Consider the following 25,448-nt stretch of genomic DNA (forward strand, 5'->3'; position numbering starts at 1 on the left):
AAGGAGTCACAGCCTCACATCTGTAGCCCCCAGCGGCCTGGTGTGGTGCCTTGACCTCAGCAGGCCTCACTGAGTACTGGTTGGACTCAAATTGAATAACTTCCCCATTTCCTGGGGCCTTCACATATATTATCTCATTTGATCGTCACCATCACCCCTGCAAGTACAGAGGCAGCAGGAGCTGGGCAAAGCTGCTGGTAACCAGGGCCAGGAGGGCAAGTTTCGCACCACAGGCTCCATTGCATGAGGCAGAATCTGCTTGGGCTGGGGGCAGCTCGCAAGGGGAGGAGGTCACTCTTGACAAGGATGTTCTGCAGTCGGCCATCCGCTCAGCAAACATTTGTGGCTCCGTGGTGCAAAATGTGCTCTCCGGTGACCCATTAAATGTACAAAGACTCTGCCGATGAAGTTAAGCACTTGTGGCTCCTGCCCTCAATCACAGGAGGTCGGGCTGAGGGGAGGCAGCCTGGCTGGTCCGGGGAGCTGGCAGGGGCTGAGGGGGGCAGCGAGCTGACAGCCAAGCTCTCAGCTGACCTCTGTGGGCAGTGATGAGGCTCTGAGATTGGATTGTTCTCACATAGAGTCATCCACGAGAGGTGGCAATCGATGGCTCCCCCATCCACTGTGGGTCTGCCTGCTCCAAGGCCCCCTTCCGTTTCAGCCTGCTTCTTCCACCTTGGGGCCCTGGGCAGAGCCCCTCTCTCCACTTCTGGGACTTTAGAAGTTCTCTCTTCCAGGTTATTTGCACCAACCCCAGGCCCCATAGCTCATGTCTGGACTTCACCCTTGGGCACAAATTCCTGCCCAGTTCAGAGAATCAGGCTCAGTGCCAGGAGCTGCAGACACAGAACAAGACATGGTCCCATCACCACAGAGACTCAGGATGGAGTCCTTGTCACCTGAGTGTAAACCCAGACCTCCATCAGTGTTGGAACCTGTCAAGGGGAGAGGACTGGGCTTTTTCCACCGGGTCCTCCCCACCCCCAGCCATCGGCTTGGCTCCCACAGGGGATTTCATGCGGAACCTCCTTGGCAGCTGCTAATTTAGGCGTCCTGCCTCCCAGATATCTCCCTGCTCATCTGCCTCCAAGTTCCCCAGAATGTCCCTTTGGCTCTTGGCTAGGTTTGGTTAGGATCCTGGCTGTCTTCCCCTCCTCTATGGTTCTTTTGTGAAGAGGGACCCAGGAGGGCTTGCAATGAAGTTTGTAGTGGGAGGAAGGGGCGAGAGTCACCCTCAGCGGCCTGGAGACCATGGTTGTGTTTTCCAACTCACCCCTGGAGTCCCCTCGGCTCGCCCGCAGCCCTGCCTCTCCTGGCTCATCCTGTCCATTTGGAGGGTCACTGGATTGGAAATAACAGGCTGCCCGCTAGCCCTCTCTCCCCACCAGGGACACATCTGGTCCCCGCCTCTCCCCCTCCCAAAGGGACGCAGTCAGGCAGGGAGATGGAAGGGAGTGGGGAGCAGAGCAGATCAGGGAATGCAATTAAAGAGCTGGTGTCAGGGTTAGAGGCTGGGAGGTGGGGGGCAGGCTAGAGGGAGACTGGCTGGGTGGGGAGAAATGGGGGGAGCAAGTGCCCAACCTTATTAACCCCAACGCAGCAGCGTAGCCCCTGGGTCTGTGAAGTCACCTTCATATGAGCTGATGCTACCAATGGCTGAGGGGCCAGGGAAGAGAAGGGGAAGGAGTCTAGGGGTTCAGCCAGGAACCATTCTGCAGCCACAGAAGTTGGGCTTTTCTAACCAGCAGAGCCTAGCTGAGGATGGGAGAAGGAACTGTCCTGGCTTGGGGCAGCCGTCTTCCAACAGAAAGGAGAGACAAACTCTGCCCTCAGGATGCTCCCAGCTGACAGTGAACCATGGGTTCTCATATCAGGTGGCTCCCATCCAAGGGGAGAGAGTGGCTCCTGTCTGTGGGTGCCTGAGTTTGAAGGAGGAGACAGACACTATTTTTAGGGGGCTCCCAGTCTGATGAGGAGACATAGGTCTAGCATCAGGAAGTCCCCATCTGTCGGGGTTGGGGTGTCGTGTCCCTGGGAAGCCTCAGGCTGAAGTGCAGTAGGGACCCACACCCAGGACAGATGTTGACACACCAAGAGCTTTCCAAGCCAGTGGAGCTGTGGGCCTCAAGCATAGAGTTGGGGAAGGGCAAGGATGGAGGGACAGAGCCCACTGGGGGAGTCGGGGAGGTGAGAAAGCAGGGTGGGAAACAACCTCTCCTGAGACTCCTCCAGGACATTGGGACATAACTCTCACATGTCCCCTGGGAGACCCAAAGCCACAAACAAGTAGTGGTCTGGGGGCAAATGGCACTGACTCCCAGCCTCTCTTCACTGGCTGCTTCCCTGCAACACACACACATTCTGTCCACACCGCCAGGTTACTGTCTTTTGTGGAGTCCTGCCCACACACTGTCACTGCCCAACCCCAATGGAATCAATGGGACATGGGAGCTCCCCTGGAAGACCCAACTCCCACCCCCTACCAGGCCCACCCCATCACAGATATGCCAACACAGAAACAGGTAAAGCACCCAGTAGGTGTTATTAAATGGAAGCTATGACTTGTGGAGCACCTGCTGAGACCAGGGTTCATGATGTTTTTCCTCATAACTACCTTATAAGTGAGTATGTAGAGTCCCATTTTACAGATGTGGAAATAGAGACTCAGAGAAGGTTCCTGAGTTGGCCAAGATCAAACAGCTATTGAGTAGCCATGGCCTTGCTCCAGCCCCTAAAAGGCACTGCCACAGCAGTCAGAGGCACACCTCTGGGTGGTGCACATTTCGGTTTCCGAAAACCTGCCTAAAGCTGTGAGACCAGCTTTCTTCCTGCCTCCAAAGGGTTCCAAATGGCCAAGGCGCTGCTCGGACCTGGGCAGCTGAGCACTGCCATCTAGTGGTTACTGGGGCTCCATTCCCTTCCTCAGGGATGGGTCACGGGTTAGATGGACTTAGCAAGGGGTTGGCCAGAGACCCATGTTCTCTTCATCCCACTCATGCGGCTGACCGCCATGCTGTGCCAGGCACTGGGAGAAGGGCAGGGGCACAACCAAAGCCAGTGGGCAGAAGTCGAGGGACAAAAGGGTGTCCAGACATCCCCTCCCCACAGCCCACAGCATTCTGCTATCTGGTCCAGAAGTCAGTCTAGGGACTGGCCTGAGGCTGGAAATGATGAAGCCCTCTGACTAGGGAAGCAGGAGAGGAGGCGCCACAGAGACGGGACCCTGAGCCAGGCCAGCAGGGTAGGGTAGAGGTGGAGGCTGGGAGCTGTGCCCGCCTGGGGCAGATACGTATCATAATGTGATCTAGAGCAGAGAAAGAGGGACATACTTGGCCAAGAATAGGGCTTGGTTACATTAATGCATGTAGTGGAAAATCATGCAGCTGCTAAAATGATGATGTAGATAAATATTTATTGATATGGAAAGATGTTGTCGACATATTGTTGAGTGAAAAAAGCAAATTACAAAATAATTTGTACCACATGAGGCCACTTAAAAAAAATAAATTTCTATGTACAGAAAAAAATCTGGTCATGTTTATATCTCCAGGTGGCAGAATTATGGCTAACTAATTTTTTTGTTTTGTTAATCTGTGTTTTCTGATAGATTCTCTATGTGGACATCTTCAGATAGTAAAGGGCTGAGTGTGGGGATGGTCTGAAGATCAGATGGGGGTTGAAGAGGAAGTGAGAAGGCCTGGGCTTGTGACGGGGGCTCAGCGAGGTGGCTGAAGGGGTGAAGAGGGGACCTCATCTGCCGCTGCTAGAACAAGCCTGTGTCTCACAGACAAAGGTACAGTGACTGAGCATCCCTGACAAGCCCTTCCTGCTCTATTACATCTTTTCCCTCCAGGACCGCTTTGCGCTCATTTCAACTAGATTTCACTTGTACAAAGAGAGAAGGCCAAACACTGTGACTTGCCTGGCAAGCTGGAAGGACAGCCACTCCTAGCCACGGAGAGAGGTTGGAACAAGGGTTTGTCCTCCAGTTTTGTTCTTTCTTTAACCCCAACCCCACGTGGTCCTTCCCTAGCTCCCCAACCCGCAACAGGATCAAGACACTGGACATCCCTCCTCAAGATTCCCCCCTCCCCATGATACTGCTCAGGTCCAGGGTCAGAATTAGGGACTCTCGTCTCTCTCCCTGCCTGAGACTCATGGGGAAATCTTGGCAAGCAGCCCATAACACACCCAAATGAAGAGCATCTCTCGGGGTGTTGGAGGAGGGGGCATTGCCTGGAGAGGAACTCAGGGGATGAGCTGGCTCTGAGGGCTGGGGAGGGGGGCAAGGAGCCAGGCCTTGTCTGCAGAGCTGGAGACCTGGCAGTGCTGGGCTACCCCCCACAGCCTTCCCCTGGTGCCCACGGAATGACTCACCTTGGCACAGAGACAACGGTCAGAGGTGGGCACAGAGCCTGCTCCCCACTGCACCCCAACCCCCCTCAGATGCTTTCCGAGAAGCTCTTTGTGCAAGGGACTTGGGCTGCACCCTGCCTAACAGGCTGGCATCTTGGGATAAAAACAGCACAGCCCCCTGGGGGCTGCCCTCACAGTGCGACACCCTCACCGGTGGTGGAGAACAAGGCTCCATTCAGCAAGTGCCCGGGAAAAGGGCTCAGCGGCCCAGGCATGGGCAGTGGGCAGGGGTGGGGGCAGGGAGAGGAAGGCTGCCACTTCCCAGAAGTCCAGGGACACAGACGGGTGAGGGGCCCAGGCAGGATGCTGACCCTGCAGGACCAGATAGAAAGGGTGAGTGGATCTGAAATCTCAAGGAGCAACAGGGCTCAGGCCCCAGGCTCCCAGTTTGGATCCACTGGCTCCTAGGTTCCCAAACTTACCCCTCCCCAGAGACCTTTCCCAGCTTCTCAGCCTGGTATGTGGGAACTCGAAGGAAATAAATCTCCAGCATGAGAGTGAGGTGAGGGGTGGCCAGGGAAACAGGGTGTTACAGGAACAAAGATGGAAGTCAGGACAGCCAGCTCATTCGTAACTGCTTTGTGGAGCTGTCAAGGCCTGGGCTCTGGGTGGGGGTGCAAGGAGGCTGAGCAAGGAAGGGGTGAGCACAGTGGGGCTGAGGCCAGGGATTAAGAGTGGCCCAAGGAGAGGACCAGGGAGGGCAGCACCGGCCCCCTCTTTCCTATCAAGGGCCCCATGTTCCTTCCATCATCCCCTCCACTGCTAGATAGAGGCCTTTATTGACCCTTCAGACAAAGGGCTGGTTCTAATTACAGCCCACAGCCCCACAACTCCAGGGAACAGAGAGAAAGCAGGAATGCTGGATGCCTGTATTCAGAGGGGAGGTCTCTGGGAATCTGTTGGGAATGAGGCTGGAAGGAAACTGTAACATAGGCTGTTCCTTGAGGGCTCAGAACAGACTTGTTCTTCGCGAATTCCCAGCATCTAGCAGGCTCTCAAAGGAGAATGCTGAGTGAGGGAAGGCCTGGGTATGGGATCTAAGAGTTAGAAGGCAGGTCAGAGGTCATCTGGTCCAGCCCTTCCTTGACCCACCTTCCTAGAGAAAGGGTCTCCTTGCCCAGTGGTCAGAGCCCCAGACTTAGCATCTGCCCCAGGCACTGCCTACTAGTACCTCTGTCTGTAGCCAGGCCGGGGCTGGCGTGCCCAGGAGGCCCTGCCTCTGGGCACAGTGACCTCGATGGGGTGAGAGGAGCTCTCCCCATGGCTGGGCCACAGCCCAGCCCCACCTCCTCAGACTATGCCAGGGGGCGTTGCCGGGGGCAGCCTGGGCCATGCCAGGCCGGCCCACTCCTCCATAAAGCCTGCACATCCCAGGAGCGGGCAGAGCCGGGCCACAATGGAGAGGAGACGGGTCACCTCATCTGCTCGCCGCTCCTATGTCTCCTCCTCAGAGATGGTAGTGGGGGGCCGCCGCCTGGGTCCTGGCACCCGCCTGTCCCTAGCTCGAATGCCACCTCCACTGCCGGCCCGGGTGGACTTCTCCCTGGGCGGGGCACTCAACGCCGGCTTCAAGGAGACCCGGGCCAGCGAGCGAGCAGAAATGATGGAGCTCAATGACCGCTTTGCCAGCTACATTGAGAAGGTGCGCTTCCTGGAACAGCAGAACAAGGCGCTGGCTGCCGAGCTGAACCAGCTGCGGGCCAAGGAGCCCACCAAGCTGGCCGACGTCTACCAGGCAGAGCTGCGCGAGCTGCGGCTGCGGCTGGATCAACTCACTGCCAACAGCGCCCGGCTCGAGGTGGAGAGGGACAATCTGGCACAGGACCTGGGCACCCTGAGGCAGAAGTGAGGAGGGGGTTGTGGAGGGGCCTTCGTGAAAAGGGAGGACTGAGCCCCCAAGAGGGATCACCTGCAGGCCTGCAGGGTCTCAAGCAGGGGCTTGGCCTCCCTGCCCATGGGTTTCTCCGTCTCTGGGAGGGGAGGACTGTCTTTGCTTCCAAAGGTGGTGGGGGGCCTGGGAGGAGGCCCCAGAGTCTCAGGGATCTAACTCTCAAAGACCTTCTGCCTGGGAGCCGGGTACTCTCACCTGGGGAAATCTGTGCAGGAGAGTCAGGGACCCCAGCAGGCAGGGTCTCTGGTTTTTCATTCACTGTGGGGCCTTGTGACTGTGGGCGGGGTGCGCACCTATTCTGAGCCCGGGTGTGTACAGAGAAGGAATTGGAAGGGAAAATTGTGCACTAGGAGGACTGGGCTCAGAGGGGAAAGGAAGTAGGGGATAGAGCAGGCAGGCTGTAGCCTGGCTTCAGAACACAGGTGACTCTGCCTGTTGCCAGCTTATGACCCCGGTTAAGGCACTTACACTTGCTCAGCTGTGAAGTAGAGATCTTCATAAAACTCTTTTCCATAGGTCAGAGGAACCCCAGGGCAAGGTCTCTGCTGAGTTGGCAGGGCATGTGTGGGTGCCCTCAAGTGTGGCAGGATGTGTGTGTGCATATGTGTGCGTGCAGCAGTGAGTATACGTTGGTGGAAGCGCCTGTGTGAGCAGAAGCAGGTGCACCAACCCTGATGAGGCACCTTAGGTAATGAGTTAAAGCAAAAGCCCTTGCCTGCTCACCCTCCTGGCCAAGGCTCTGTCTAGGATCCTCCGGCCCTGCGCTCCCCCTGCCACTCCACTGGTTCTGGGTTGTCGGGCAGGGGGTCCCTCTGGCAGCCACCTCTAGGGAGATTAGGGTAGGTGTCCAAAAGTCCTCAGAAGAACCTGGACCCAGGAATGTGTCCCCTTACCCCAGGCTCCAGGATGAAACCAACCTGAGGCTGGAGGCCGAGAACAACCTGGCTGCCTATCGACAGGTCAGGGCGGTGGGGAGGGGCCGGGGAGTGGGGAAGGGGTTGATGGCAGCCCACCCAAACACAGCTCTGAAGTCCAGCCCTCCAGAGCAATGTGCTGCTCCCCTCTGCCACAAAAGGAGGGATCAGATAAGACTAGGAAGTGGGGTCAGAGTGGCCCTCTGCCCCCTCTCTACTCCAGGAGGCAGATGAAGCCACCCTATCCCGTCTGGATCTCGAGAGGAAGACTGAGTCTCTGGAGGAGGAAATCCGGTTCTTGAGGAAGATCCATGAGGAGGTAAGGCTGGGGCAGATGGAAGAAAGGCCAACACAGAGATTGGAATTGAGGGAAAGAGACAGAGAGACTGAGACTGAGAGATATTCAGAGATGGAGAGATATTCAGAGCCAGAGAGAAAGAAACAGATTGAAGAGAAAGAAAGAAAATGAGAGAGAGTGTCAGGGAGAAACTAGGGGAGACAGATAGAGACAGGTAAGAAAGCATCCTTAGCCCCTGGTAAAATGCACACAAGACGCACACTCCACTTACTGGGAATTACAACAGACCTTATTGCCCCATATTTCTCTTCACTACAGCCCATGAGATAGGAACCCTTCCTGCGTTATCTCCTTTTCACAGAGGAGGACACTGAAGCCCAGAGAGGTTAAAGAACTTGCTAAGGTCACATAGTTAGTCTCTGACTCCAACCCCTCTGCCATCTGTCTCCATTTAAATGAGAGCCATTCAATACAAAAAGACCCCACTGAGCTGTGACTTCAGATTTATGGATTCAGAATCTATGACCTCATGGAAACTGGGAACCCGCAGGCACACCCACAACACAGGGACTGTCCCTCTCCCATGAGAACAAAGATACAATTTCAGTGCTCCTGCCTTCTGGACCTGGGGGGAGGACACCATGAAGCCCCCAAACTACCCTCTGCCTCCTCTAGCCTGGGCCATGCCACTTCCTCCAACTAGGAATGCCCCATTTCCCTTAGTCAATGTCTGTGTCTGAGGGGCAGGCAGAAGAGGGCATGATGTTATGGGGAAACCCCAGTTGCAGCCTGGTCCCTGAGCCTTGGAATCCCTTCTCTTACCCTGGCCAGGAGGTGCGGGAGCTCCAGGAGCAGCTGGCTCAGCAGCAGGTTCATGTGGAGATGGATGTGGCCAAGCCCGATCTCACAGCAGCCCTGAGAGAGATCCGCACGCAGTACGAGGCAGTGGCTTCCAGCAACATGCATGAGGCAGAGGAGTGGTACCGGTCCAAGGTAGCCCTAACTATGGGCCACTCTGCCTGCTCCAGGCAGCTCTGCTGGCTCCATACAAAAGAACTGGGGGAGGGGAGTGGAGGAAGCTGGGCGAGGATCCCCTCTGAGTGACTGACTTTCACCAGAAAACTGAAATGACTTGCCCAGGGTCACACAGGCACTATTACTTCCAATAAGTACTTATTAGTAGGAATATTATTGCTACTATTACTGTTAGCCAACACTGTTGTGTATTAGGCCCTGTGCTTTGCATAGATTATCTTACTATGACGTAGGTATTGTTCTTTGATAGATGATTGAAATGAAGTCCAGAGAGGTTAACTAATTTGCCCAGAGTCACACTGCTCCTATGCAGTAGAGCTGAATTTCCAATCCCAGCTATCTCATTTGGGAGCCTACATTCTTGATGCCTCTGCCATCTATGTCCTAGGTCATTGAGTATCTACTGCATGCCAGGCACTTCCTAGGATACAGAGACATGTCTGACCAGGGAGAAGTGATGCCACCCAAATATGATGTCTATGGAGAACACTGTAGGGCAGAGTTTATATGCGGTGTGGTGGCAGGGAGGATATCATAGAAGGCAGGGCACTGGGCCAGGCAGGACTGGCAGACTGTGAACATAAAGAGAAGAGGCAAGGGGCATTCAGAGTGCAGGACAGAGCCTGAATAGAGGCCAAAAAGCACAGAGAGTTGGAGGCCCAGAGATCCTGGCCCAGAGCATGGAGCTGAGGAGTGTAAATGGCAGAAGCTAGTGATGGTTCTGAGTAGGTCAAGGTGTGATGGAGCTGTTAAGGCTTGACTGCAAGCTAGGGGATGGAGGGCTATTGGAACCCAGGCCTCTGCTCACCAGAAGCCCCTGTGTATGGTGGGGGAGGACAGAGTTCAGTCCTGTAGATGAAGCTGCCAGGGCTGGAGACTCTGGATTCTGTGGCAAACACTGTTCATTCATTCCCTGCCCAGGCACTGTGCTAGGTGCTGGAGACATAGCAGTGGCTTCTGTGTCCCCTATCCGTGGGCCATAGTCGCTGGGAATAATCCTACCCGGGGCCAATGGTCTGGGGTGAGCTGGACAACGCCGGAGTCCCCCCCTCTCCCTCCCTGATTTCCCGTGCCTTCCCATGGGCTCACACAGCTCCGGCGATACGCAGTCCCAGCCCGCCCCTCAGCATAAGGCCCTCTCCCTATCCAGTTTGCGGACCTGACTGACGCCGCTGCCCGCAACGCGGAGCTGCTCCGCCAGGCCAAGCACGAAGCCAACGACTATCGGCGCCAGCTGCAGGCCTTGACCTGCGACCTGGAGTCCTTGCGCGGCACGGTGAGTGCGGGCACGGGGACGGGGTTGGAGAGCTGAGGCTGCCGAACCGGAGGAGGAGACCTGCAACCAACCGTAGGTGCCGGAGAAAGGCCAGGGGCTGGGACCAGGGCGGGGGGCGGGGCTCTGAAAAGTCACTCAGAAGCGACGGGGGCGGGGCAGGAGTGGGGCCTCCAGACTGGCCGGCTCCACCCACAGAACGAGTCCCTGGAGAGGCAGATGCGGGAGCAGGAGGAGCGTCACGTGCGAGAGGCGGTGAATTACCAGGAGGCGCTGGCCCGGCTGGAGGAAGAGGGGCAGAGTCTCAAGGACGAGATGGCCCGCCACCTGCAGGAGTACCAGGACCTGCTGAATGTCAAACTGGCCCTGGACATCGAGATCGCCACCTACAGGAAGCTGCTGGAGGGCGAGGAGAACCGGTGAGGCCTCTCCCTAGAGTCGCCTTGCTCCCTTCAGGGACTGTCTTATTCAGCCCTGTGTCCAGCCCCCTCCTATCCAAGTGACCAATGCAGCACTTGCCTAACACACAATTGGTATTCAGTAAATGTCTGAGGAATGAATGAGTGGATTCAGTTCAACTGATGTGGATTAGGTCCCAGGGTGAGGACTTGGGTCACCTCCCAAACTAAGAGGCTCACCAACAAAGACTGGACTTTTTTTCCCCTGTCGAGTCTCTTCTGCCTCCTGGGAACTCTCTTTGCCACTCCTGCCTCTCCACCCCCATCCCTACTCCCTCCCCAACATCCTAGGAGCATCCACTTCCCTTTGATTAGAGATGTTCCCCTCACAGATAACTCCAGAGAGTGTGTTGGCTGCTGGGGAAGCTAAGACGTGGGGTTGGCCTTTCTTGCCAAGGAAAAGGGTTTCAGGCTGTCATGATGACCCTAGATCAGGACTTGGCCTGGGGTTGTCCTCGGGCAGCCTGGTCACCTCTCTCCCTCTGCTGTCTTTCAGCATCACCATTCCTGTGCAGACCTTCTCCAACCTGCAGATCCGAGGTCAGTAGAGCAGGGCCTGTGGGCAGAGTGTTGGATTCCTGCCCTTTCCCCCCAGCCTGTCAGTTGTGGTTCTGGCCTGGGGCCAAGGACCAGGGCAAAGGGGTCCGGGGCTCTCCTTGGGGGCCTTCATGACTTACCACAGAACTTCTAGGCAGAACACACCACCCCAGGGCATGCAGGTGAGGCCTGTGGCCACTCCTGTCCTGCTCTGCCCTGTGTCCCACCCCCGACCCCTGCTCCCCGTTCCACTGTAGATCTGGGTGAGGGTCTTAACCTCTGTCCTGTCCGCAGATCCCTGAGCAAGCTCTACCCATCCGAGTGTTTGATGTTTGTGTTTTCTTAACTGCTTGTCACTACAGGGGGCAAAAGCACCAAAGAAGGGGAAGGTCACAAGGTCACAAGACATCTCAAAAGCCTCACAATACAAGTTATACCAATACAGGCTCACCAGATTGTAAACGGAGCCCCGCCGGCTCTCGGTTAGCTGCCTGCCTCTTAGACATTGTGCTTTTCTCAGCTTGACAGGGGGCGAGCCTCACCAAGCCCATTTTCCCCATCCTCTTGGGCTCCCCCCTCCTAGGTTTCCCTAAAGGGCCAAGCCTGTGTCATTTCCCCAGCAACCTCAGCGCCCAGCCCTAGACCTGGCACAGGGTAAATGTAGCTTAAGGTAGCAGAGCTGGCTGGTGTTCAAGGTGGTGAGTCCTCGGGTGCTCAGATGGGATGCTCTGGGGCCTCTGAGCAAACACCAGCCTCTGCCTCCGCTCTTCCCCATCACTGGGAGGGTTCCTAGGGTCTCACTGTGCCCGGTGGCCAGGCTCTCTGCTTGATTCTTCTTTCCCTGAGACTCCCTTGTTCAGCTCAGTGCTGATTCAGCCCAGAGGATTATTTCCTCTTGGAGTGAATAAAGTTTTATGTTCCCTGCTCTTAATTTTATATATTAGTGAGTGTGACATGTTGTATTTTTCTCTCTGAGGAGGGGAAAATCTAAATTACTTCTTACTCATATGTGGCCCTCAAATGATTCTTAGCTAAGGAAAAAAATTCTGGGCTAGAAATTTAGGAACACTAGCTATGCATGTGTCAGGGCTTAGTTCAGCATCAGAAGGCAGACCAGGTAGAGGCAACACTGCCAACTGCCAGACAGTAAAGGGTCACTAGGGCCCGGAGAAGTGGCAGAGAGAAGTAGGAATGGGGAAAGGACCCACATGTACTGAGCACTAATATGTGCCAGTCGCTTAACACACACTATCACAGTGAACTGACTCCTCACTCTCACCTCGGGAGGTAGACACCAGCATCTCCATTTTGCAGATGGGGAAACTGAGGCTGGAAGGAGTAAATTAACTTGCCCACAGTCGTGTGGCTGAGTTGGGAATCGAGCTCTGACCTGCCTGACTTCAGAGCCCATGTGTTCGTTCCTTGGCAGGGCACTGGGTTGTCAGGAAGCCAGGCAAGGGCTTGCAGAGGGACTAAAAGGCAGCCTGGCCAGCAAAGTGAGCAGAGCACTGGACGGAGCAGCCAGGACTTGCCTGGCATGGTGAAGACTTAGGAGGTCACCAGCCCCTTTGGAAAAACTAGGCCCTCTCTGCTGTGTTGGATAAGCTTTTGGACTCGTGATTAGGGGTTTTATGGGGAAAACGGGGGTGGGAGAGGATGTCTAGTGCCCTGAGAGCTCACGGAGGCCTCCTCTCTTCACACCTGCAGAAACCAGCCTGGACACCAAGTCCGTGTCAGAAGGCCACCTCAAGAGGAACATTGTGGTGAAGACCGTGGAGATGAGGGATGGAGAGGTGAGGAGGGCAGACCTGAGATTCTGGTCCCTTCAGGCTCAGGAAGAAAGCCTGGACTGGCACATAGAAGGGCCCCAATAACTCACAAGGGCTCCCTGGGGAGGCTCTGGAAGAGGGAAAGAACCCAAATGTAATTTACTACCCCAGCCCCTCCACTGGCAGTTTTAAGAGGAGCCTGGGTGCCTAGGTCACTGGATGGGGTCCTGATTCCGGCTTTCTCCCTTTCTCACCCCCAACACCAGGCCTGGGGGAGAGAGAAAGAAAATTATAGTTAGCAGCTTTCACTCCCAACTTTCAACTTCAGCTTAGTGAAAGGAACTTGCCAGAAGAATGGGAAGAGGGGACTAGGCATGGCCCCCTCCCCATCCCACCAGCAACAGTACTCGCTAATCTTTTGTCATCAGCTCACCACGTGCCACGCACAGTGCTAGGTGCTTACCAGTGTTACTTCATCTTCCTCTCTGACTGCTGCATGGGCGTCTTCTGGCTACTACCCTAGAAAAGATGACCCAGGAAGGCTGGGGACTTGTCCGAGGTCACATAGCCTAGCAGCAGTAGACCTGGAATCTGTGTGAGCTCCTAACTGCGGCGGCTTCTCTGTCCCCTGCAGGTCATTAAGGAGTCCAAGCAGGAGCACAAGGACGTGATGTGAGGCAGGACCCACCCGGTCACAGTATGAGGAGCCTGCAGCAGGAGTCGGGGTAGTTGCCCCTCCTCTACTAGCTGTGTTCCCCAGGCTTGAGTTCCCCCCCCCCGCAGCTGCTCCTCTTCCCCCTCCATCTCTATACCAGCTTGTTGCCCTAGGCTCCATCAGCATTAAGTCAGCCAGACAGCACCCATCCCGTACCCAGCAAGTCCAACTAACAGGGCACTCACCCCGAAGGGGCGGCTGGGAGGGGCATGGCCAGCAGCTTGGGTTAGAATTGGGAGGGAAGAGAGAAGTTGGGGAGGGCAGGGAGAGCTAATAAATCACCCTCCATCTCCCGGATCCCTGTTGTCATGGCAACTGTTGCCAGAGCCTGAGGTGTCTGGGGGTATCTGGGAACTGGGCCTTTGAGTTTCCTCGGGCTGCTAGAGGAAAACCAAGACTCTGAGACAGGAAGGGGAAGTCCCCACGGCGGCCCTGGCCAGAGGCTTACTCTTCTAGACTAACCCTGACCAGTCTGCGGGTGGGTGGGGCTATCCTGCCACCTGGAATAGTCACCAGACAGAATTCCTGGCCTGCCCAAATCGAAGAGGAGCCTCCTGAGTGATGGTTCAAGTGTCTCAGCCCCACTGAGCAGCCATGTAGGCAGGCTGTGGGCCCATGGGAGCTTGGTTCTCAGCACTTGGGCGAACTATAGTGTAAGTGGTGAGGGAAGGGGTGCTGGGGAGGAGTAGAGGGGGGCCTGGCCCCTAGGTGTGGGTACAGAGAGGTCAAGCCCAGGAGGACTCCCCCCATACAGGCTGGAGGTGGGGCAGGTAGAGATGGTGGAGAAGGTAGTTGGGATGATGCTAGACATCAGAGTGGGGGGCTGTGCGTGAGCAGTTACATTTGGCCTCTGGATCGTGGGAATCAAGAAAGTGTCTCATCCTCTTAAAGATGCTAAAGCAGGAAAGGAAGAGGCTGCTGTCCACGGGGGCAAGGCCCACTTTGTCCCAGTTCTAAAGGCCCCTTCCTTGCTGTGTAATCCCTGTCCACCCAGGCCTCTCAGCCCCTGCAGCTGCCGCCTCCCGACCCCAGCAAATACTGCTGGCTGAGCCTCTGCTGCACACCTGACCCTCTCCTTTCCACAGTGCCTGCTGCTCTTCCCTAAGCCAAGGCCCCTGTGGGCCCCTCTTAGTCAAATACCAAACACACTCCCATGTTTTAGGTAGCATCCTATTTTATAATTGGATGAGAGGCACATGCAGAGTGAAGACACTGGTTTGTGTTCCTGCAGCCTGGAGGCAGGACAGTTTGGGGCAGGGCACTTGTTCTGCTGTCCACCGAAAGACTGGTGGGTGCGAGATCATTGGTGCCCACAAGTGGGGCTCAGAGGGCCCCCTATAGGGTCCCCCTCTCCCCTTTGGGGCTAGAGGGAGGGAGAAGTAGGAGTCCCTCACTCTTTCCAAGACTGGGTGTCCTTCCCCCACTCCCTCCTGCCACCCACTCTGCTAATCTTCAGGGCACTGCTGCTGCCTATAGTCAGTCACTGACATAAATAAAGACAATTGCTGTGGCCTTCCCCAGAGTGGACTCTGATCTGTTTGGTAGAGGCTGGGGCTGCGGGAAGAGGGCAGAAAGCAGCCTTGGACAAGACATGACTTGCTTCTTATCACTGATCATCTTGGAACCCCAGGCTCCTTCAGCAGCAGCCACATGATAAATCCCACCTCCAACTCTGCTTGGCCCTGCAGCCCCGGTGCCCCTCCCCCTGCCTTTGGTTCCTGCCTCTCTTCTCACCCCCAGCCCCCAGGCTGGGTGCAGCGTCTTAGGAAAAGCCTCAATTCAATCTCCACTTTCCTCACCCATTCCCCCTGTTCTAGTTTCTGCCTTTATTCCCAAACCTACTGTTTCTACCTGCCAGTCCCAGGACAAGGCTGGGGAGGAAGGCAAAGAGGATATATACTAGGTACCCTGACTCTTCTTCCTCTCTCTGCTACCCCCAATTCAACCATCGTTCACTTGGCAATCTTCGAGGACAAGAAAATAAAGGACCTCAAACACTGTTCAACACCAAATAGGCCATTTGATAAACATTAAGTTCACTTCTCCCTTCTCTGAGTGTAAAATCAGAAGACATGTACATCCTAGCTACTTCCATCCCGGACTCAGTCCCCCATCTCCCACCTGCCTCAGACTTCCCCATTTCTCATATCCTGTCCCAGACTCACTCATGAAAAAGGAGAGCAGGTTATAGCTGACAACCTTGTCCACATGCCCTTGCCACATGTCCCAGCCGAAGATGCTCACCCAGAGGCATCTGGTATCTTTTAACAAACACATTTAAGCACAACTGGGCAAGAGAGAGCCTAGAGGGAGAAGTTGGGACAACAGCGGAATAAGTAACAGCAGCAACGACAGAGGTGAATGGTGACAAAGATGAATGTGATGAGCAAGTAACCTATCAGGGTGAGCACCACGGCGGCGCGAGTCTCGGGGTCAGAAACTGAGACGGGGTAGCGGCCTCGAGATGTCACGCCCAGTCGGAACCCAGCAATGCGCACCCCTTGCCGCCAGCAGTAGTAGATGCCCCGGTCTCCCAGCTGGGTGAAGCGGATGTGGAGATGGTTGCCATGGTCAATGAACACCCTCATGGACCGGTTGACGCCCTTCAGGTACTGCGTGCGGTAGAGGTACTGGTGGTCCTTGTCCCAGGCCACGGCATGCTCTGGCCGGGCCCCCGGACAGGAGATGATGAGTCCGTGGCCCAGCCTCTGCTGGTGGAACTGAATGGGCACCTGGGGCACCCAGGGCCGGCTGCCCACTTTGGACACATAGTTGATAATGGCCATCACGCCCTCCTGGATCTTCTTCTTCTTCTCGCAGGGGACCACGCAGCTCTGAACGAGCAGCTCAGGGGTGTGGTCACTGGCCTTGGCCCGAAGCTTTCTCGGCACAGCCTGCGAACCACAGGACACCACGTCACTTAGTGTCTTGCGGTAGCGTGGGGAGAGGTCTGGGCTCTGCAGGTAGCACAGGCCAATGCGCCACTGCTCCCCACGCACCCCACAGCGGTCGCATGGAGTCCACTCCCAGAAGGTGGTGAAGACATGGAGGCTCCCGTGGTATTCATCGGCAAAGGGCTCCTGGCCTTGGTCCTTGAAGGTGGCCACCATTCCCTCACTGCTCTGGATGTCCACGTCGTAGGCATAAAAGTAGTCCCCCTTGCGGGTGCCGCAGAAATACAAGCCTGAGTCCTCGGGCTGGGCCCGGAAGACCAGCAGGCTGAACATGCGGATGCTGAAGCGGACCAGCATGTCGCTGCCCACGCGCACCTGGGCTGCTTCCGTCAGCACCCGCCCATCGAAGTCTGTCAGCACTTTGGTGTGGCTGCTTCCGAGGTGCTTCTGATAGTACCAGACAACAGCAGACACCTCCTCAGGCTTGCAGTGGCAGGGAAGCTCAAAGCTCATGTCGGCCAGGTAGGCTGCATTGTCAAACATCAGGAAAGCTGGGCAGGGGGTCCTCTGAAAAATATTCTCCTTCTCCACGATTTCAAAGGCCTGGAGACTCCTCCACACCCACAGGAACACGGTGGTGTGGGCCAGGTTCATGGCCGTGCAAGGGAAGGGTCTGAGGGAGTGGGGCTAAATCAAGGCACTAAAGGCCTATGGGGCTTCTAGAAATCACTGCTGGGAGGAGGCATCTATATGAAGGAAGGATTAAGCAGCCAAGAAAAGAAGTCGCAATTTGCAGAGGAAGCTGCCACAGACAAGGCAATTTATTCCCACTTGATGTACGAGATGCCCTTCTAATGTTCCAAACATGATCTTGAGGGAAAACCATTCTAGAACCTGGCCCTCTCTTCCCTTTCTAGAACACTGACACTCACCCAAGAATGGGTCAGGGGAATCTGGAATGAGAAGGGTTCAGGTGGTGGGACAGGGAAATCTCTGCCTCTCTGCTCCAGGCTCTGTCCTTCCTGCCTGGTGGAAAGGCCTTCCCCTTTGGTTAACTCAGCAGTTGAAGGAAAAACTCCCACCTGCACACAGGGCCATCTGAAGAAGGCTGGGAGACTGACCAGACCTGAGCTGACGGCTTGGGGCTTTCAGGCCCAACCTGCACTGGAACTCGGCCCCTGGGGAAAAACACTGCACATGGAATGAAGTAGCACTTGATTGTTTGCCAATTAAATGTTCATTCATTGGGTTTAGGTTATAAATACTCTTGTTAAGAGCTGAGGAGATCAGAACTTGTTGACTATGGAAGGTTAACGATTTTACTTTTTCCTTTTTTTTGACTGAAGTCTGTAACTGGTGTCGCCAGCATTTGGTTGGGTACACACCCATCTCTCAGAGCCATGGGCTAGAGGACTGGCTGACTCTGAGGGTGGGAAGCAAAACTCTTTCAACTTCTTGGGCCCTTGACCATCCTGTGGACCTACATAGTTCAGAATATAGAGCCCCCGCAAGAAGTTGGAGGAGAGGGGGAGATTCAGTGCCTGCTTTTGCTGTGAAAATTCCAAGTCTTGAAGGGAATCAGGTGTGGGCTTCTCATTACTGCCCTGCAGAGCCCCCAGAACAACCACCGAAAAAATGCCACCAATGACCACTAGGGAGCTCTGCAGGTAACTAGTCCCCTCAGTCCACCTGGTACAACCTAAGCAGCTCTTGGAGGAGACTCTCCACCTCCTGGAGCCCACCAGGCTGCTCCTCCAGATCCCGCTCCTCTGAGATGGGGGCACCCATGGCCTGTAGTTTCTGAAACAAGGCTCTGCAGCTCTCTCTCTCTGCATGGCTCATCAGGCTCAGGTTCAGGTTGAAGCGTCCGGTGCTGGCCAGGCTGCGCAGGATCCCCAGCACCACCCACCGGTCAGCTGGTCTCACGTGATCGGCCAGTGCCACCAGCATCTCCCCGAGAAGTCCAAACCCCACATCCACCTGGAAGAGGTGGCGCAGCTTTGGACCCCCGAGCTGCAGCAGGGCCTGGTAGCGCTCTGGCCCACTCGACAGGTATCGCCGCCAGTCACGGTAGAACTCAGCCGAGGTCTCAGGCTGGGGGAACGTTTTCTCCTGGATCACAAAGGGAGCAAAGGGGAGTCCAGAGCGCTTCCATCTGTTCTGTGACAGTGACAGTGAGGGGAGCCTGTGGGTTTTTTCATCTAAGCTCTGGTACCATTCTCTGAGCCTTGGGAAGGCTGTGTCCCTGTGGGCCTCATTTTCAGACAAGGCAACTGGATGGGATGGGGAGGGAGGGTCCCAAGGAACGCAGGCTATGATTTGAGATTCTCAGTTGTACCAGGATTTTCCTGCCAATGAATGTGGACAGAGAATTGTTCTGCGAGAGTTAAGTCAGAGTTTGCTCTGAGTAGGGCTTGAAGGATGATTTGAAACCTCAGGGGGAGAGACAGGAACTCAATATGAGTATTAAGGATCTGACATGCTGGATCTCCCTCCTAACACTGCCAGAGGATCATGTACTCTATACTATAGAACCTGGAGGCAGAGCAACCCAAATCTGATCTGGGAATGCAAGCCAGAGGACTGACTGCAAGGGGTCTGCCTAGCCCACCTTTCTGACTTGTACTGCCCAGTTTCAGCCCCACCACCCACTGCTTGCTCTTCTTTCTGAGACTAGAGGCAGAAACCTGCCTCTGTTGGCCTAACATGAGAAATAAGGAAAATGTAAGGAGACAGGATTGGAGGTTCATGGCAGAGAATCCTGCTGGGCCCCACCTACCCGGGAAATTTCAGTGGTTTCGTCCTGGGAGGGCCTTCCCTGAGTAGTGTGACAGTTCCAGGGCACAGTCCTCTTTCCTCCTATCTTGTCCTTCCGCTCCAGTGGCTTCAGATGTGATGCAAGGACAATACCCCTGTGGGCAAAGGACAGAGATTAGGGGATGGACCTAATGCTGTCTGTAGGTATGAGATGGCTGGACTTTCATGGCACAGGCTGAATCTGTTGGCAGGCCAATATGACAATAATAATAAAAACAGCAGCATCAATGGCTGACAGCTTTTGAACACTTCCCACATGCCAGACGTGCTCAGAATCTTATATGTGATAACTCATTTAATCACAACAATGGTTACTCTCTTTTATAGATGAGGAATAGAGGCTCAGAGAGGTTAAATAACTTGTACAAGATCACACAAGTAGCAGAGGGTAGGGCCAAGACAGAGCCCAGGATTGTCTGACTCCAAAGCACATGCTCTTATCCACTATAGTCCACCATAACAGGAGAGCCTGAGAAAAATGGCATTAAGCCAACCTGAACTCCTCATAGGAAGCCACCCTCTGTTCCACTGCCCGTAACTTGGCGGCATTCTCCCGTTTGTACTTCTCATCAGCAGTGATTGCAGCCTGTAGCTCTTTTTCCAAAGCCTTGAAGTCAATGATGTCATTCCTTTCCATAGTCTGTGCCTGGGAAGGAAAAAGGAATGAATGTCAGCAGAGGGTCAGTATCAGGGACAGGGTAGGGGGTGCATCTGGATTCTTTGCCAGCCCTCAAAATGATCCCAAAGCACTCTAGGTATCTTGTCACTTATTTTGGGGGGCTGTTAAAAAATCTAGTTCCCTATTTTACAGAGGGGAGCTGAGTTGCACAATAAGGGCTTAAGATTTGTTGTCACTGAAAATAGAATAGTCTCAACTTTCAATCTGGATCCCTATCTTAATTTTGTTCTCTGCCTGTAAAATTATATTTTTAATTGAAGTATAATTGACATATAATGTTATATTAGTTTCAGGTGTACAACATAGTGATTTGACAGTTATATACATTATGAAATGATCACCATGATGTCTGGTTATCATCTGCCACCATTTATAGTTATTACAATATTATTGACTGTATTCCCTATCCTGCATATTACATTCCCATGGCTTATTTATTTTATAACTGGAAATTTGTGCTTCTTAGTTGTCTGACTCTATTTTGCCCATCCCACTACTCCCTTCCCCTCTGGCAACCACCAGTTCTCTGTATTTATGAATGTTTCTGGTTTGCTTGTTCATTTGTTGATTTTTAAATTCCACATTTAAGTGAAATCGTATGGTATGATTCATAATACCATAATACCTATCTGACTCATAATACCTTGTAATATCCCATAATATCTTAACATAATACCCTCTAGGTCCACCCATGTTGTTGCAAATGGCCATTTTTCATTCTTTTTTATTCTGCCTCTAAAAATGTTTTAATACTTGTGCTTTGGCTGAGGAAGCATTTGGATTTCAGAATTCAGTATCTTCATGCTTCCACATGGGCTCACTCTTTAGTGAGTTGTGGTAGAGGCCCTCACACAGAAGCAGAACAATTGTAACCTACTCTTTTTATATATATAAGAGAAGATATTAGTGATCTTTTAAAAAAAAAATCTTAATGGAGGCACTGGGGATTGAACCCAGGACCTTGTGCATGCCAAGCATGCACTCTACCACTGAGCTATACTCCACTCCCTCCATTGTAACCTACTCTTTTAGAACCCAGGGATAAAATTTCACCCATTGTTAAATGTCTTTAACCAGGAACCAGATGCAATGATTGAGCAGGAAATCAAGTAGATGTGGCAGAGAAAGCGGCTCAATGATCCCCGTTGCCATATCCCTCTGTTCAGCTCAGGGCTGGAGCACAGGTCCCTAGGCACTTGGGCAACGTCTTTAGTTTTGCCATGGTACTTCTGCAGCTTCCGCAATATCTGAGGCTGATTGACACGTTCTGTAGGGAGATCACCTATAAGGGTTCTAGTCTTGGCTCTGACATTTACTTGCTGTGAGACCCCTTTGACCTCAGATTCCTAGTGTATTGAGCTAGATTATGTGGCGAAGTCATCATCAACAGCCCTAGGGCAGGGAAGCAGGTAGTCTACAACCAACCCCGGAGCCCTCCCCTTCCACCCAGCTGAACAAGAAAGAGAATGGGCTGGCCAGGAACTGAACTCAGGTATCCCGGCTCCTGTCCAGTTCTGAGTCCTCCCCAGTCAGTAAATAAATAGAACACCTAACCCTGCCGCCCCCTGACCTTCACCCCAACAGCCCCGGCCTTGGTTTCCTTCCTTTCTTTACAGCTGCCCAGATATTGCCAGACCAGGATCGCTCAGCGTAGACCACGCCCAGCCGCTGTGTGGTTGCCCAGCAACTGCTCCAACAGGCTGCCCACGTGTTCGGCCCGAAGGCCCCCGTCAGGGTGGCCCCTATGCGCCTGATCAGATTCACGCCTCCTCAAGCCTCACTTTCTTTGGAGTAGCCCACCCCTTGGCTGGGAGACCCACAACCCTGCCTTGCAAGTTTATGTGACCGCGGCCGGCATTCCTCCGAGCTGGTCCTCAGGCAGAGGGCTGTCCTCCGGGGCAGAAACGCGACCGCGACGTCTGCGGGGTCCTTCAGGACGACAGTCGCAGACGGTGCAGCGGCGTGGGGCGGAAGCACCGTCTCCCGTGGCGAATTCGGAGTTTTTGGCTGAGCAGGCGGGAGGTGAGCCGATGCGGGATAAGCGCGTGGGAACGTTGCTTCGGTGGGATGGGAAACTGAGTAATGTCAAATTTAGAAGAGATGTTAATGCTATCTGCCCCTTTCACTTTACAGATGGGTAAATTTTGGCGTGGAACGGGAAAGGGAATGAACTCCCCCCCGCCCCGACCCATACACACAGATTCTGGGGTTCCCTCCGTACTGTCCATTCATAAAACCCCTTCCCTGGGCAGGAGTCGTTCTCTCACTATCCATTCTCTCACTGAGAGAACATCCGTTCTCTCACTTCTTTTTCCATCTTTGCCGCCTTCACGCCTTCTCAACAAAGCTCCCTTCGTCCTTTGTATTCCTTAGAGAGCCTGCGTTTTAGTAGGAAGCTGCAGTGAAGTTTGGTACTGAAATTCACTAGTTTTATGCAACCGTGGACAAATTAGCTTCTCTGTGCCTTGTTGGAGTCGTTCATTTATTCATCCAATAAATACTTACTGAGGTTCTGTTTTGTGCCAGGCACCGTTCTAAGTGAAAAAAGCAAAGCCCTTGCTTAAACTGTAGTTGGAGTGATAATAATTAAACAATGAAAATGGGGGTTGGGGAGTGTAGGTATAAGGGGGCTTTCTGAGAGTGACAAGGAAAAGATTCTCAGAGATGGTTACATTTTAGGAGACTTCAGTGAAATGGAGGAGCAGGGTATACATGTCCAAAGGAAGAGCATTTCAGAAGAGAATAGTAAGTGCAAAGGCCCTGAAGCAGAAATGAGAGATGTTTCACGAATAGCCTTCTATAAAACTATATGCAGTCATTTCATGGGTATCTTGGGGGAATGAAATGAGCACAGATGTGATAGCTCTTTGAAAGTAAAAAGCATCTCCACTTGTATGAAAGTTTGCATAATAATTTACATCTACTTATAGTGCTCTTATTCTCTTTTACCCACAATCAGCATTCAACGGGGGGGGGGGCATTGAGGGAGGTGGAGGGATTAGCCTAGTGCAAGAAATATCAGTATCCCAAAATTAAATATTCTGTTCTGTTAACATTTGTTTAGTTCCCACCTATGTCTTGGCCCTTGACAGGTGGGCACAAAGAACACAGGGTTCCTGTATTTAAGAAAGGCCAAAATATAATGCCAGCTAACATTTATTGAGCTTGAAACTGTGATAAATTCTTTACACATATTGTATTGTTTAATTCTCATAACCCTTTGTGTAGTGGGAATTAATCATTTTATTTTCCAATTGAAACAGACTTGGAGAGGTGAGTAACTTACCTGAAGTGACATAGTTATTAATTGACAAAGTTTGAAGTCAAACCTAGGTCTTCCAGTTTCAGAGCCCTGACCATGAACCCACACTCTGGTCTGTTTTTTATTACTTACAAGCTGTAGCGTTGTTGGTGAGGGTAATTAGTATAGTTAACTACCATTCAGAATAGGATTAAATGCTGATAAAGACACAGAAGGCTGTAGCAGCATCGGAGAGTGAGAAATTGAGGCTCTAGGAATGCTTGAAGACAGTGGCATTTGAACTGTTACTTGGAATAGAATTTAAATAGTTGAAGTGGAGGTAGCCCACAAAATACTTACTAACTACAAAGAGAAAACAAGTAACTTTACAATAGAAAGGCCTGGTAGACACTACCATAACCGAGTGATTAAATCAACATCAGCAACGATGGGGCCAATTAAAATCATGTGCCACCTGATAGGAGATGGGCTGTGAAGAACACAACATCACTTCTGTGATAGTCTTGCCAATAATGTATAACCTAAATCTAATCATGAGGAAACATCGGGCAAACCCAAATTACAGATCATTCTACACATTTACTAGGCTTTTATCTTCAAAAGTGTTGAGTCATAAAAATCAAGGAAAGACCAAGGAACTGTTTGAGACTGAAAGACACTGAAAGACAGTTGCAGTACTCATCTCTGCTATTAGTGTGAAAGCAGCTCAGACAATATAAAAGGATAAGCATGGCTGTGTTCCAATAAAACTTTTTATAGACACCAAAATTTGAATTTCATGTAACTAATTTTCATGTATCATGAAATACTATTCTTTTAATTTTTTCCAACAATTTAAACATGAAAAACATCTTGCCTTCAGGCTGTATGAAAACAGTTGGCAGGCCAGATCTGAGCTCAGACCAGTGTGCCAACTCCTGCTCTGAACTATTAGACATTGTGTCAGCAACTTATTCTCAGATAAATTAGGAAAAAAATTTATTTGTACTATTTTTTCAAATTTCTTGTATTATTATAAAATTAAAATACTTTTAGTGTTAAAAAAAAGAAATAGGAGAAGAGTATTTAAACAGACAATGAGTAGAAAAGAGAGGAGAGGAAAGTACAGGGATTTAGGGGAACAGGCTGGTTGATGTAACTGGAAAGGAGATTGTGTGAAGGGATATGGTCTAGGATGGGCCACGTCATGGAGGCCTTGATTACCTTGCCAGCATCTAATTTCTCTTCTTGAATTTTAGCATCATGGATACTGACTTGTATGATGAGTTTGGGAATTATATTGGACCAGAGCTTGATTCTGATGAAGATGATGATGAATTGGGCAGAGAGACCAAAGATCTTGATGAGGTAAAACAAATTTATTACTTTGTTCATCTCACTCTTTTTTGAAGAAGCAATATAGTACTGAATCCTTTGTGCTCCCATAATACCCTGTGTGTATCTCTAACATTGCCCTTTTTATAATATGACTTACTCGGGTCTCATACTGCGCCTAAGAAAGCTTGGCTACTGAAGTTCCAAAGGAGAATGTAAGATAGTTTCATTGGTTGGGTGGTTTTATAATCTGAGCTCTAGTTCACCTGGTAGTAGTTCTTCTTCTATTTGCCTGAGGTGCCTTTTGACAATCATGAATAATTCCAACTTTAAAAAAAAAAAAGATAGTCAACTTTTTCAGGTGCCAGTGCCCTGGAAATTCCCTCGTAAGCTCAGGTTTTAAAAGATGCATAAAAGCAATAGGAAGAGGTGGTGCAGATTCCTATGACTCCTCTTCAGGAGAGCTGTGGAGGATGAAGTCCAGAATGGCTTGAGGCTTACAAAAGACACCAAAAGTGGCTTTTGTAAGATGAAAATGTTTAAAACAAGATGTAGATAGAACAAGAAGTAGATAGGCCACATGCTCATCAGTGGAGGCTTGATATTAATGGGACAGCAGGAAATTGGAACAAAAGTCCTAGCTGCCATTTGTCTTCTCCATCAGGAAGAATGTCCTTTAAACTAGAAAAAAATAGAATAAACACTGGGAAAAGAAAATTGAAGCCATATAGGTGAGGCAAAAAGGGAGTATCTTGTAGCTTTAGATGCGTTCAGGTCTCCGGGTCCAGATGAGTTATATCCTGGATAGGGTGGTGGGGGTGACCTTACAGAGGTAAGCTGAGAACCACTGTGGTCATTTTTAAGAAAATGACAAGTGGCCATGGTGCTAGAAAGTGAATCAGGCAACTTGTCCAACTTTTCAAAGATAGAGCAAAAAAGCACTGCGTTCAGAAACCGCAGACTAGTGAGTGTGATGTGCATCCATGGGAAAAATTATGGAAGGAATTTTAGAATAGATGACTGTTGAACACTTAGGAAGCTATTATGAGTTTTATAAAAATAAATTTCTCTTGATTTGATTACTAGATTGAGATATAGGTCTTAGATATGCTGTGGGCATTATGTGTCTTGATTTGGGCAAGGCACTTGAAGACTTTTTTAATAAAACCTTTTTAT

The 25,448-nt window shown here is 52.1% G+C and overlaps 4 protein-coding genes across 8 annotated transcripts in view; 2 read left to right on the forward strand and 2 right to left on the reverse strand.

The window, feature by feature from the left end:
- Window positions 1-5,798: 5,798 nt before the first annotated feature.
- On the forward strand, window positions 5,799-11,758 carry GFAP (glial fibrillary acidic protein). The gene is made up of 8 exons (XM_015250536.3): window positions 5,799-6,261; window positions 7,206-7,266; window positions 7,445-7,540; window positions 8,351-8,512; window positions 9,705-9,830; window positions 10,026-10,246; window positions 10,782-10,825; window positions 11,185-11,758. The coding sequence occupies exons 1-8, from the start codon at window positions 5,813-5,815 to the stop codon at window positions 11,307-11,309; spliced, it is 1,284 nt and encodes a 427-aa protein (XP_015106022.2). The 5' UTR covers window positions 5,799-5,812; the 3' UTR covers window positions 11,310-11,758.
- Window positions 11,759-15,306: 3,548 nt separating this feature from the next.
- On the reverse strand, window positions 15,307-16,897 carry FAM187A (family with sequence similarity 187 member A). Its single transcript, XM_006217489.4, has one exon. It carries the CDS (start codon window positions 16,852-16,854, stop codon window positions 15,610-15,612), a length of 1,245 nt encoding a protein of 414 aa, XP_006217551.1. The 5' UTR covers window positions 16,855-16,897; the 3' UTR covers window positions 15,307-15,609.
- Window positions 16,898-16,989: 92 nt separating this feature from the next.
- DNAAF19 (dynein axonemal assembly factor 19) lies at window positions 16,990-21,357 on the reverse strand. Of its 5 annotated transcripts, none has more exons than XM_072939194.1 (5): window positions 21,267-21,357; window positions 20,771-20,963; window positions 19,512-19,663; window positions 18,980-19,112; window positions 16,990-18,312 (listed from the first exon to the last, which is right to left on the reverse strand). In XM_072939194.1, the coding sequence occupies exons 2-5, from the start codon at window positions 20,846-20,848 to the stop codon at window positions 17,881-17,883; spliced, it is 795 nt and encodes a 264-aa protein (XP_072795295.1). In that variant the 5' UTR covers window positions 20,849-20,963; window positions 21,267-21,357; the 3' UTR covers window positions 16,990-17,880. The 5 variants fall into 5 exon arrangements, with proteins under 5 accessions (XP_072795295.1, XP_072795293.1, XP_072795296.1 ...); XM_072939192.1 differs by having other exon boundaries at window positions 16,990-18,360; XM_072939195.1 differs by lacking the exon at window positions 20,771-20,963 and having other exon boundaries at window positions 16,990-18,360.
- Window positions 21,358-21,579: 222 nt separating this feature from the next.
- The window catches only part of EFTUD2 (elongation factor Tu GTP binding domain containing 2), a 34,598-nt gene continuing 30,729 nt past the window's right edge, over window positions 21,580-25,448 (forward strand). Inside the window, exons 1-2 of the mRNA XM_006217467.4 lie at window positions 21,580-21,718; window positions 24,197-24,305. Coding sequence (XP_006217529.1) covers window positions 24,201-24,305 — 105 coding nt within the window. The 5' untranslated portion in view covers window positions 21,580-21,718; window positions 24,197-24,200. The remainder of the gene's footprint in view (window positions 21,719-24,196; window positions 24,306-25,448) is intronic.

The sequence above is a fragment of the Vicugna pacos genome, chromosome 16, assembly GCF_048564905.1.
Source record: "Vicugna pacos chromosome 16, VicPac4, whole genome shotgun sequence".
Classification (NCBI taxonomy): domain Eukaryota; kingdom Metazoa; phylum Chordata; class Mammalia; order Artiodactyla; family Camelidae; genus Vicugna; species Vicugna pacos.

What these genes read in the sequence shown, in the direction of transcription:
- GFAP (XM_015250536.3), top strand. Translation starts at nt 5,813, where the DNA reads ATGGAGAGGAGACGGGTCACCTCATCTGCTCGCCGCTCCTATGTCTCC. An exon ending in CTGGGCACCCTGAGGCAGAA is followed by an intron (nt 6,262 to 7,205) that starts GTGAGGAGGGGG and finishes CCCTTACCCCAG; the next exon opens with GCTCCAGGATGAAACCAACC. An exon ending in ACCTGGCTGCCTATCGACAG is followed by an intron (nt 7,267 to 7,444) that starts GTCAGGGCGGTG and finishes TCTCTACTCCAG; the next exon opens with GAGGCAGATGAAGCCACCCT.
- DNAAF19 (XM_072939192.1), bottom strand. Translation starts at nt 20,848, where the DNA reads ATGGCAACGGGGATCATTGAGCCGCTTTCTCTGCCACATCTACTTGAT. An exon ending in ATCATTGCATCTGGTTCCTG is followed by an intron (nt 19,664 to 20,770) that starts GTTAAAGACATT and finishes TTTCCTTCCCAG; the next exon opens with GCACAGACTATGGAAAGGAA. An exon ending in AAACCACTGAAATTTCCCGG is followed by an intron (nt 18,361 to 18,979) that starts GTAGGTGGGGCC and finishes TCACTGTCACAG; the next exon opens with AACAGATGGAAGCGCTCTGG.
- FAM187A (XM_006217489.4), bottom strand. Translation starts at nt 16,854, where the DNA reads ATGAACCTGGCCCACACCACCGTGTTCCTGTGGGTGTGGAGGAGTCTC.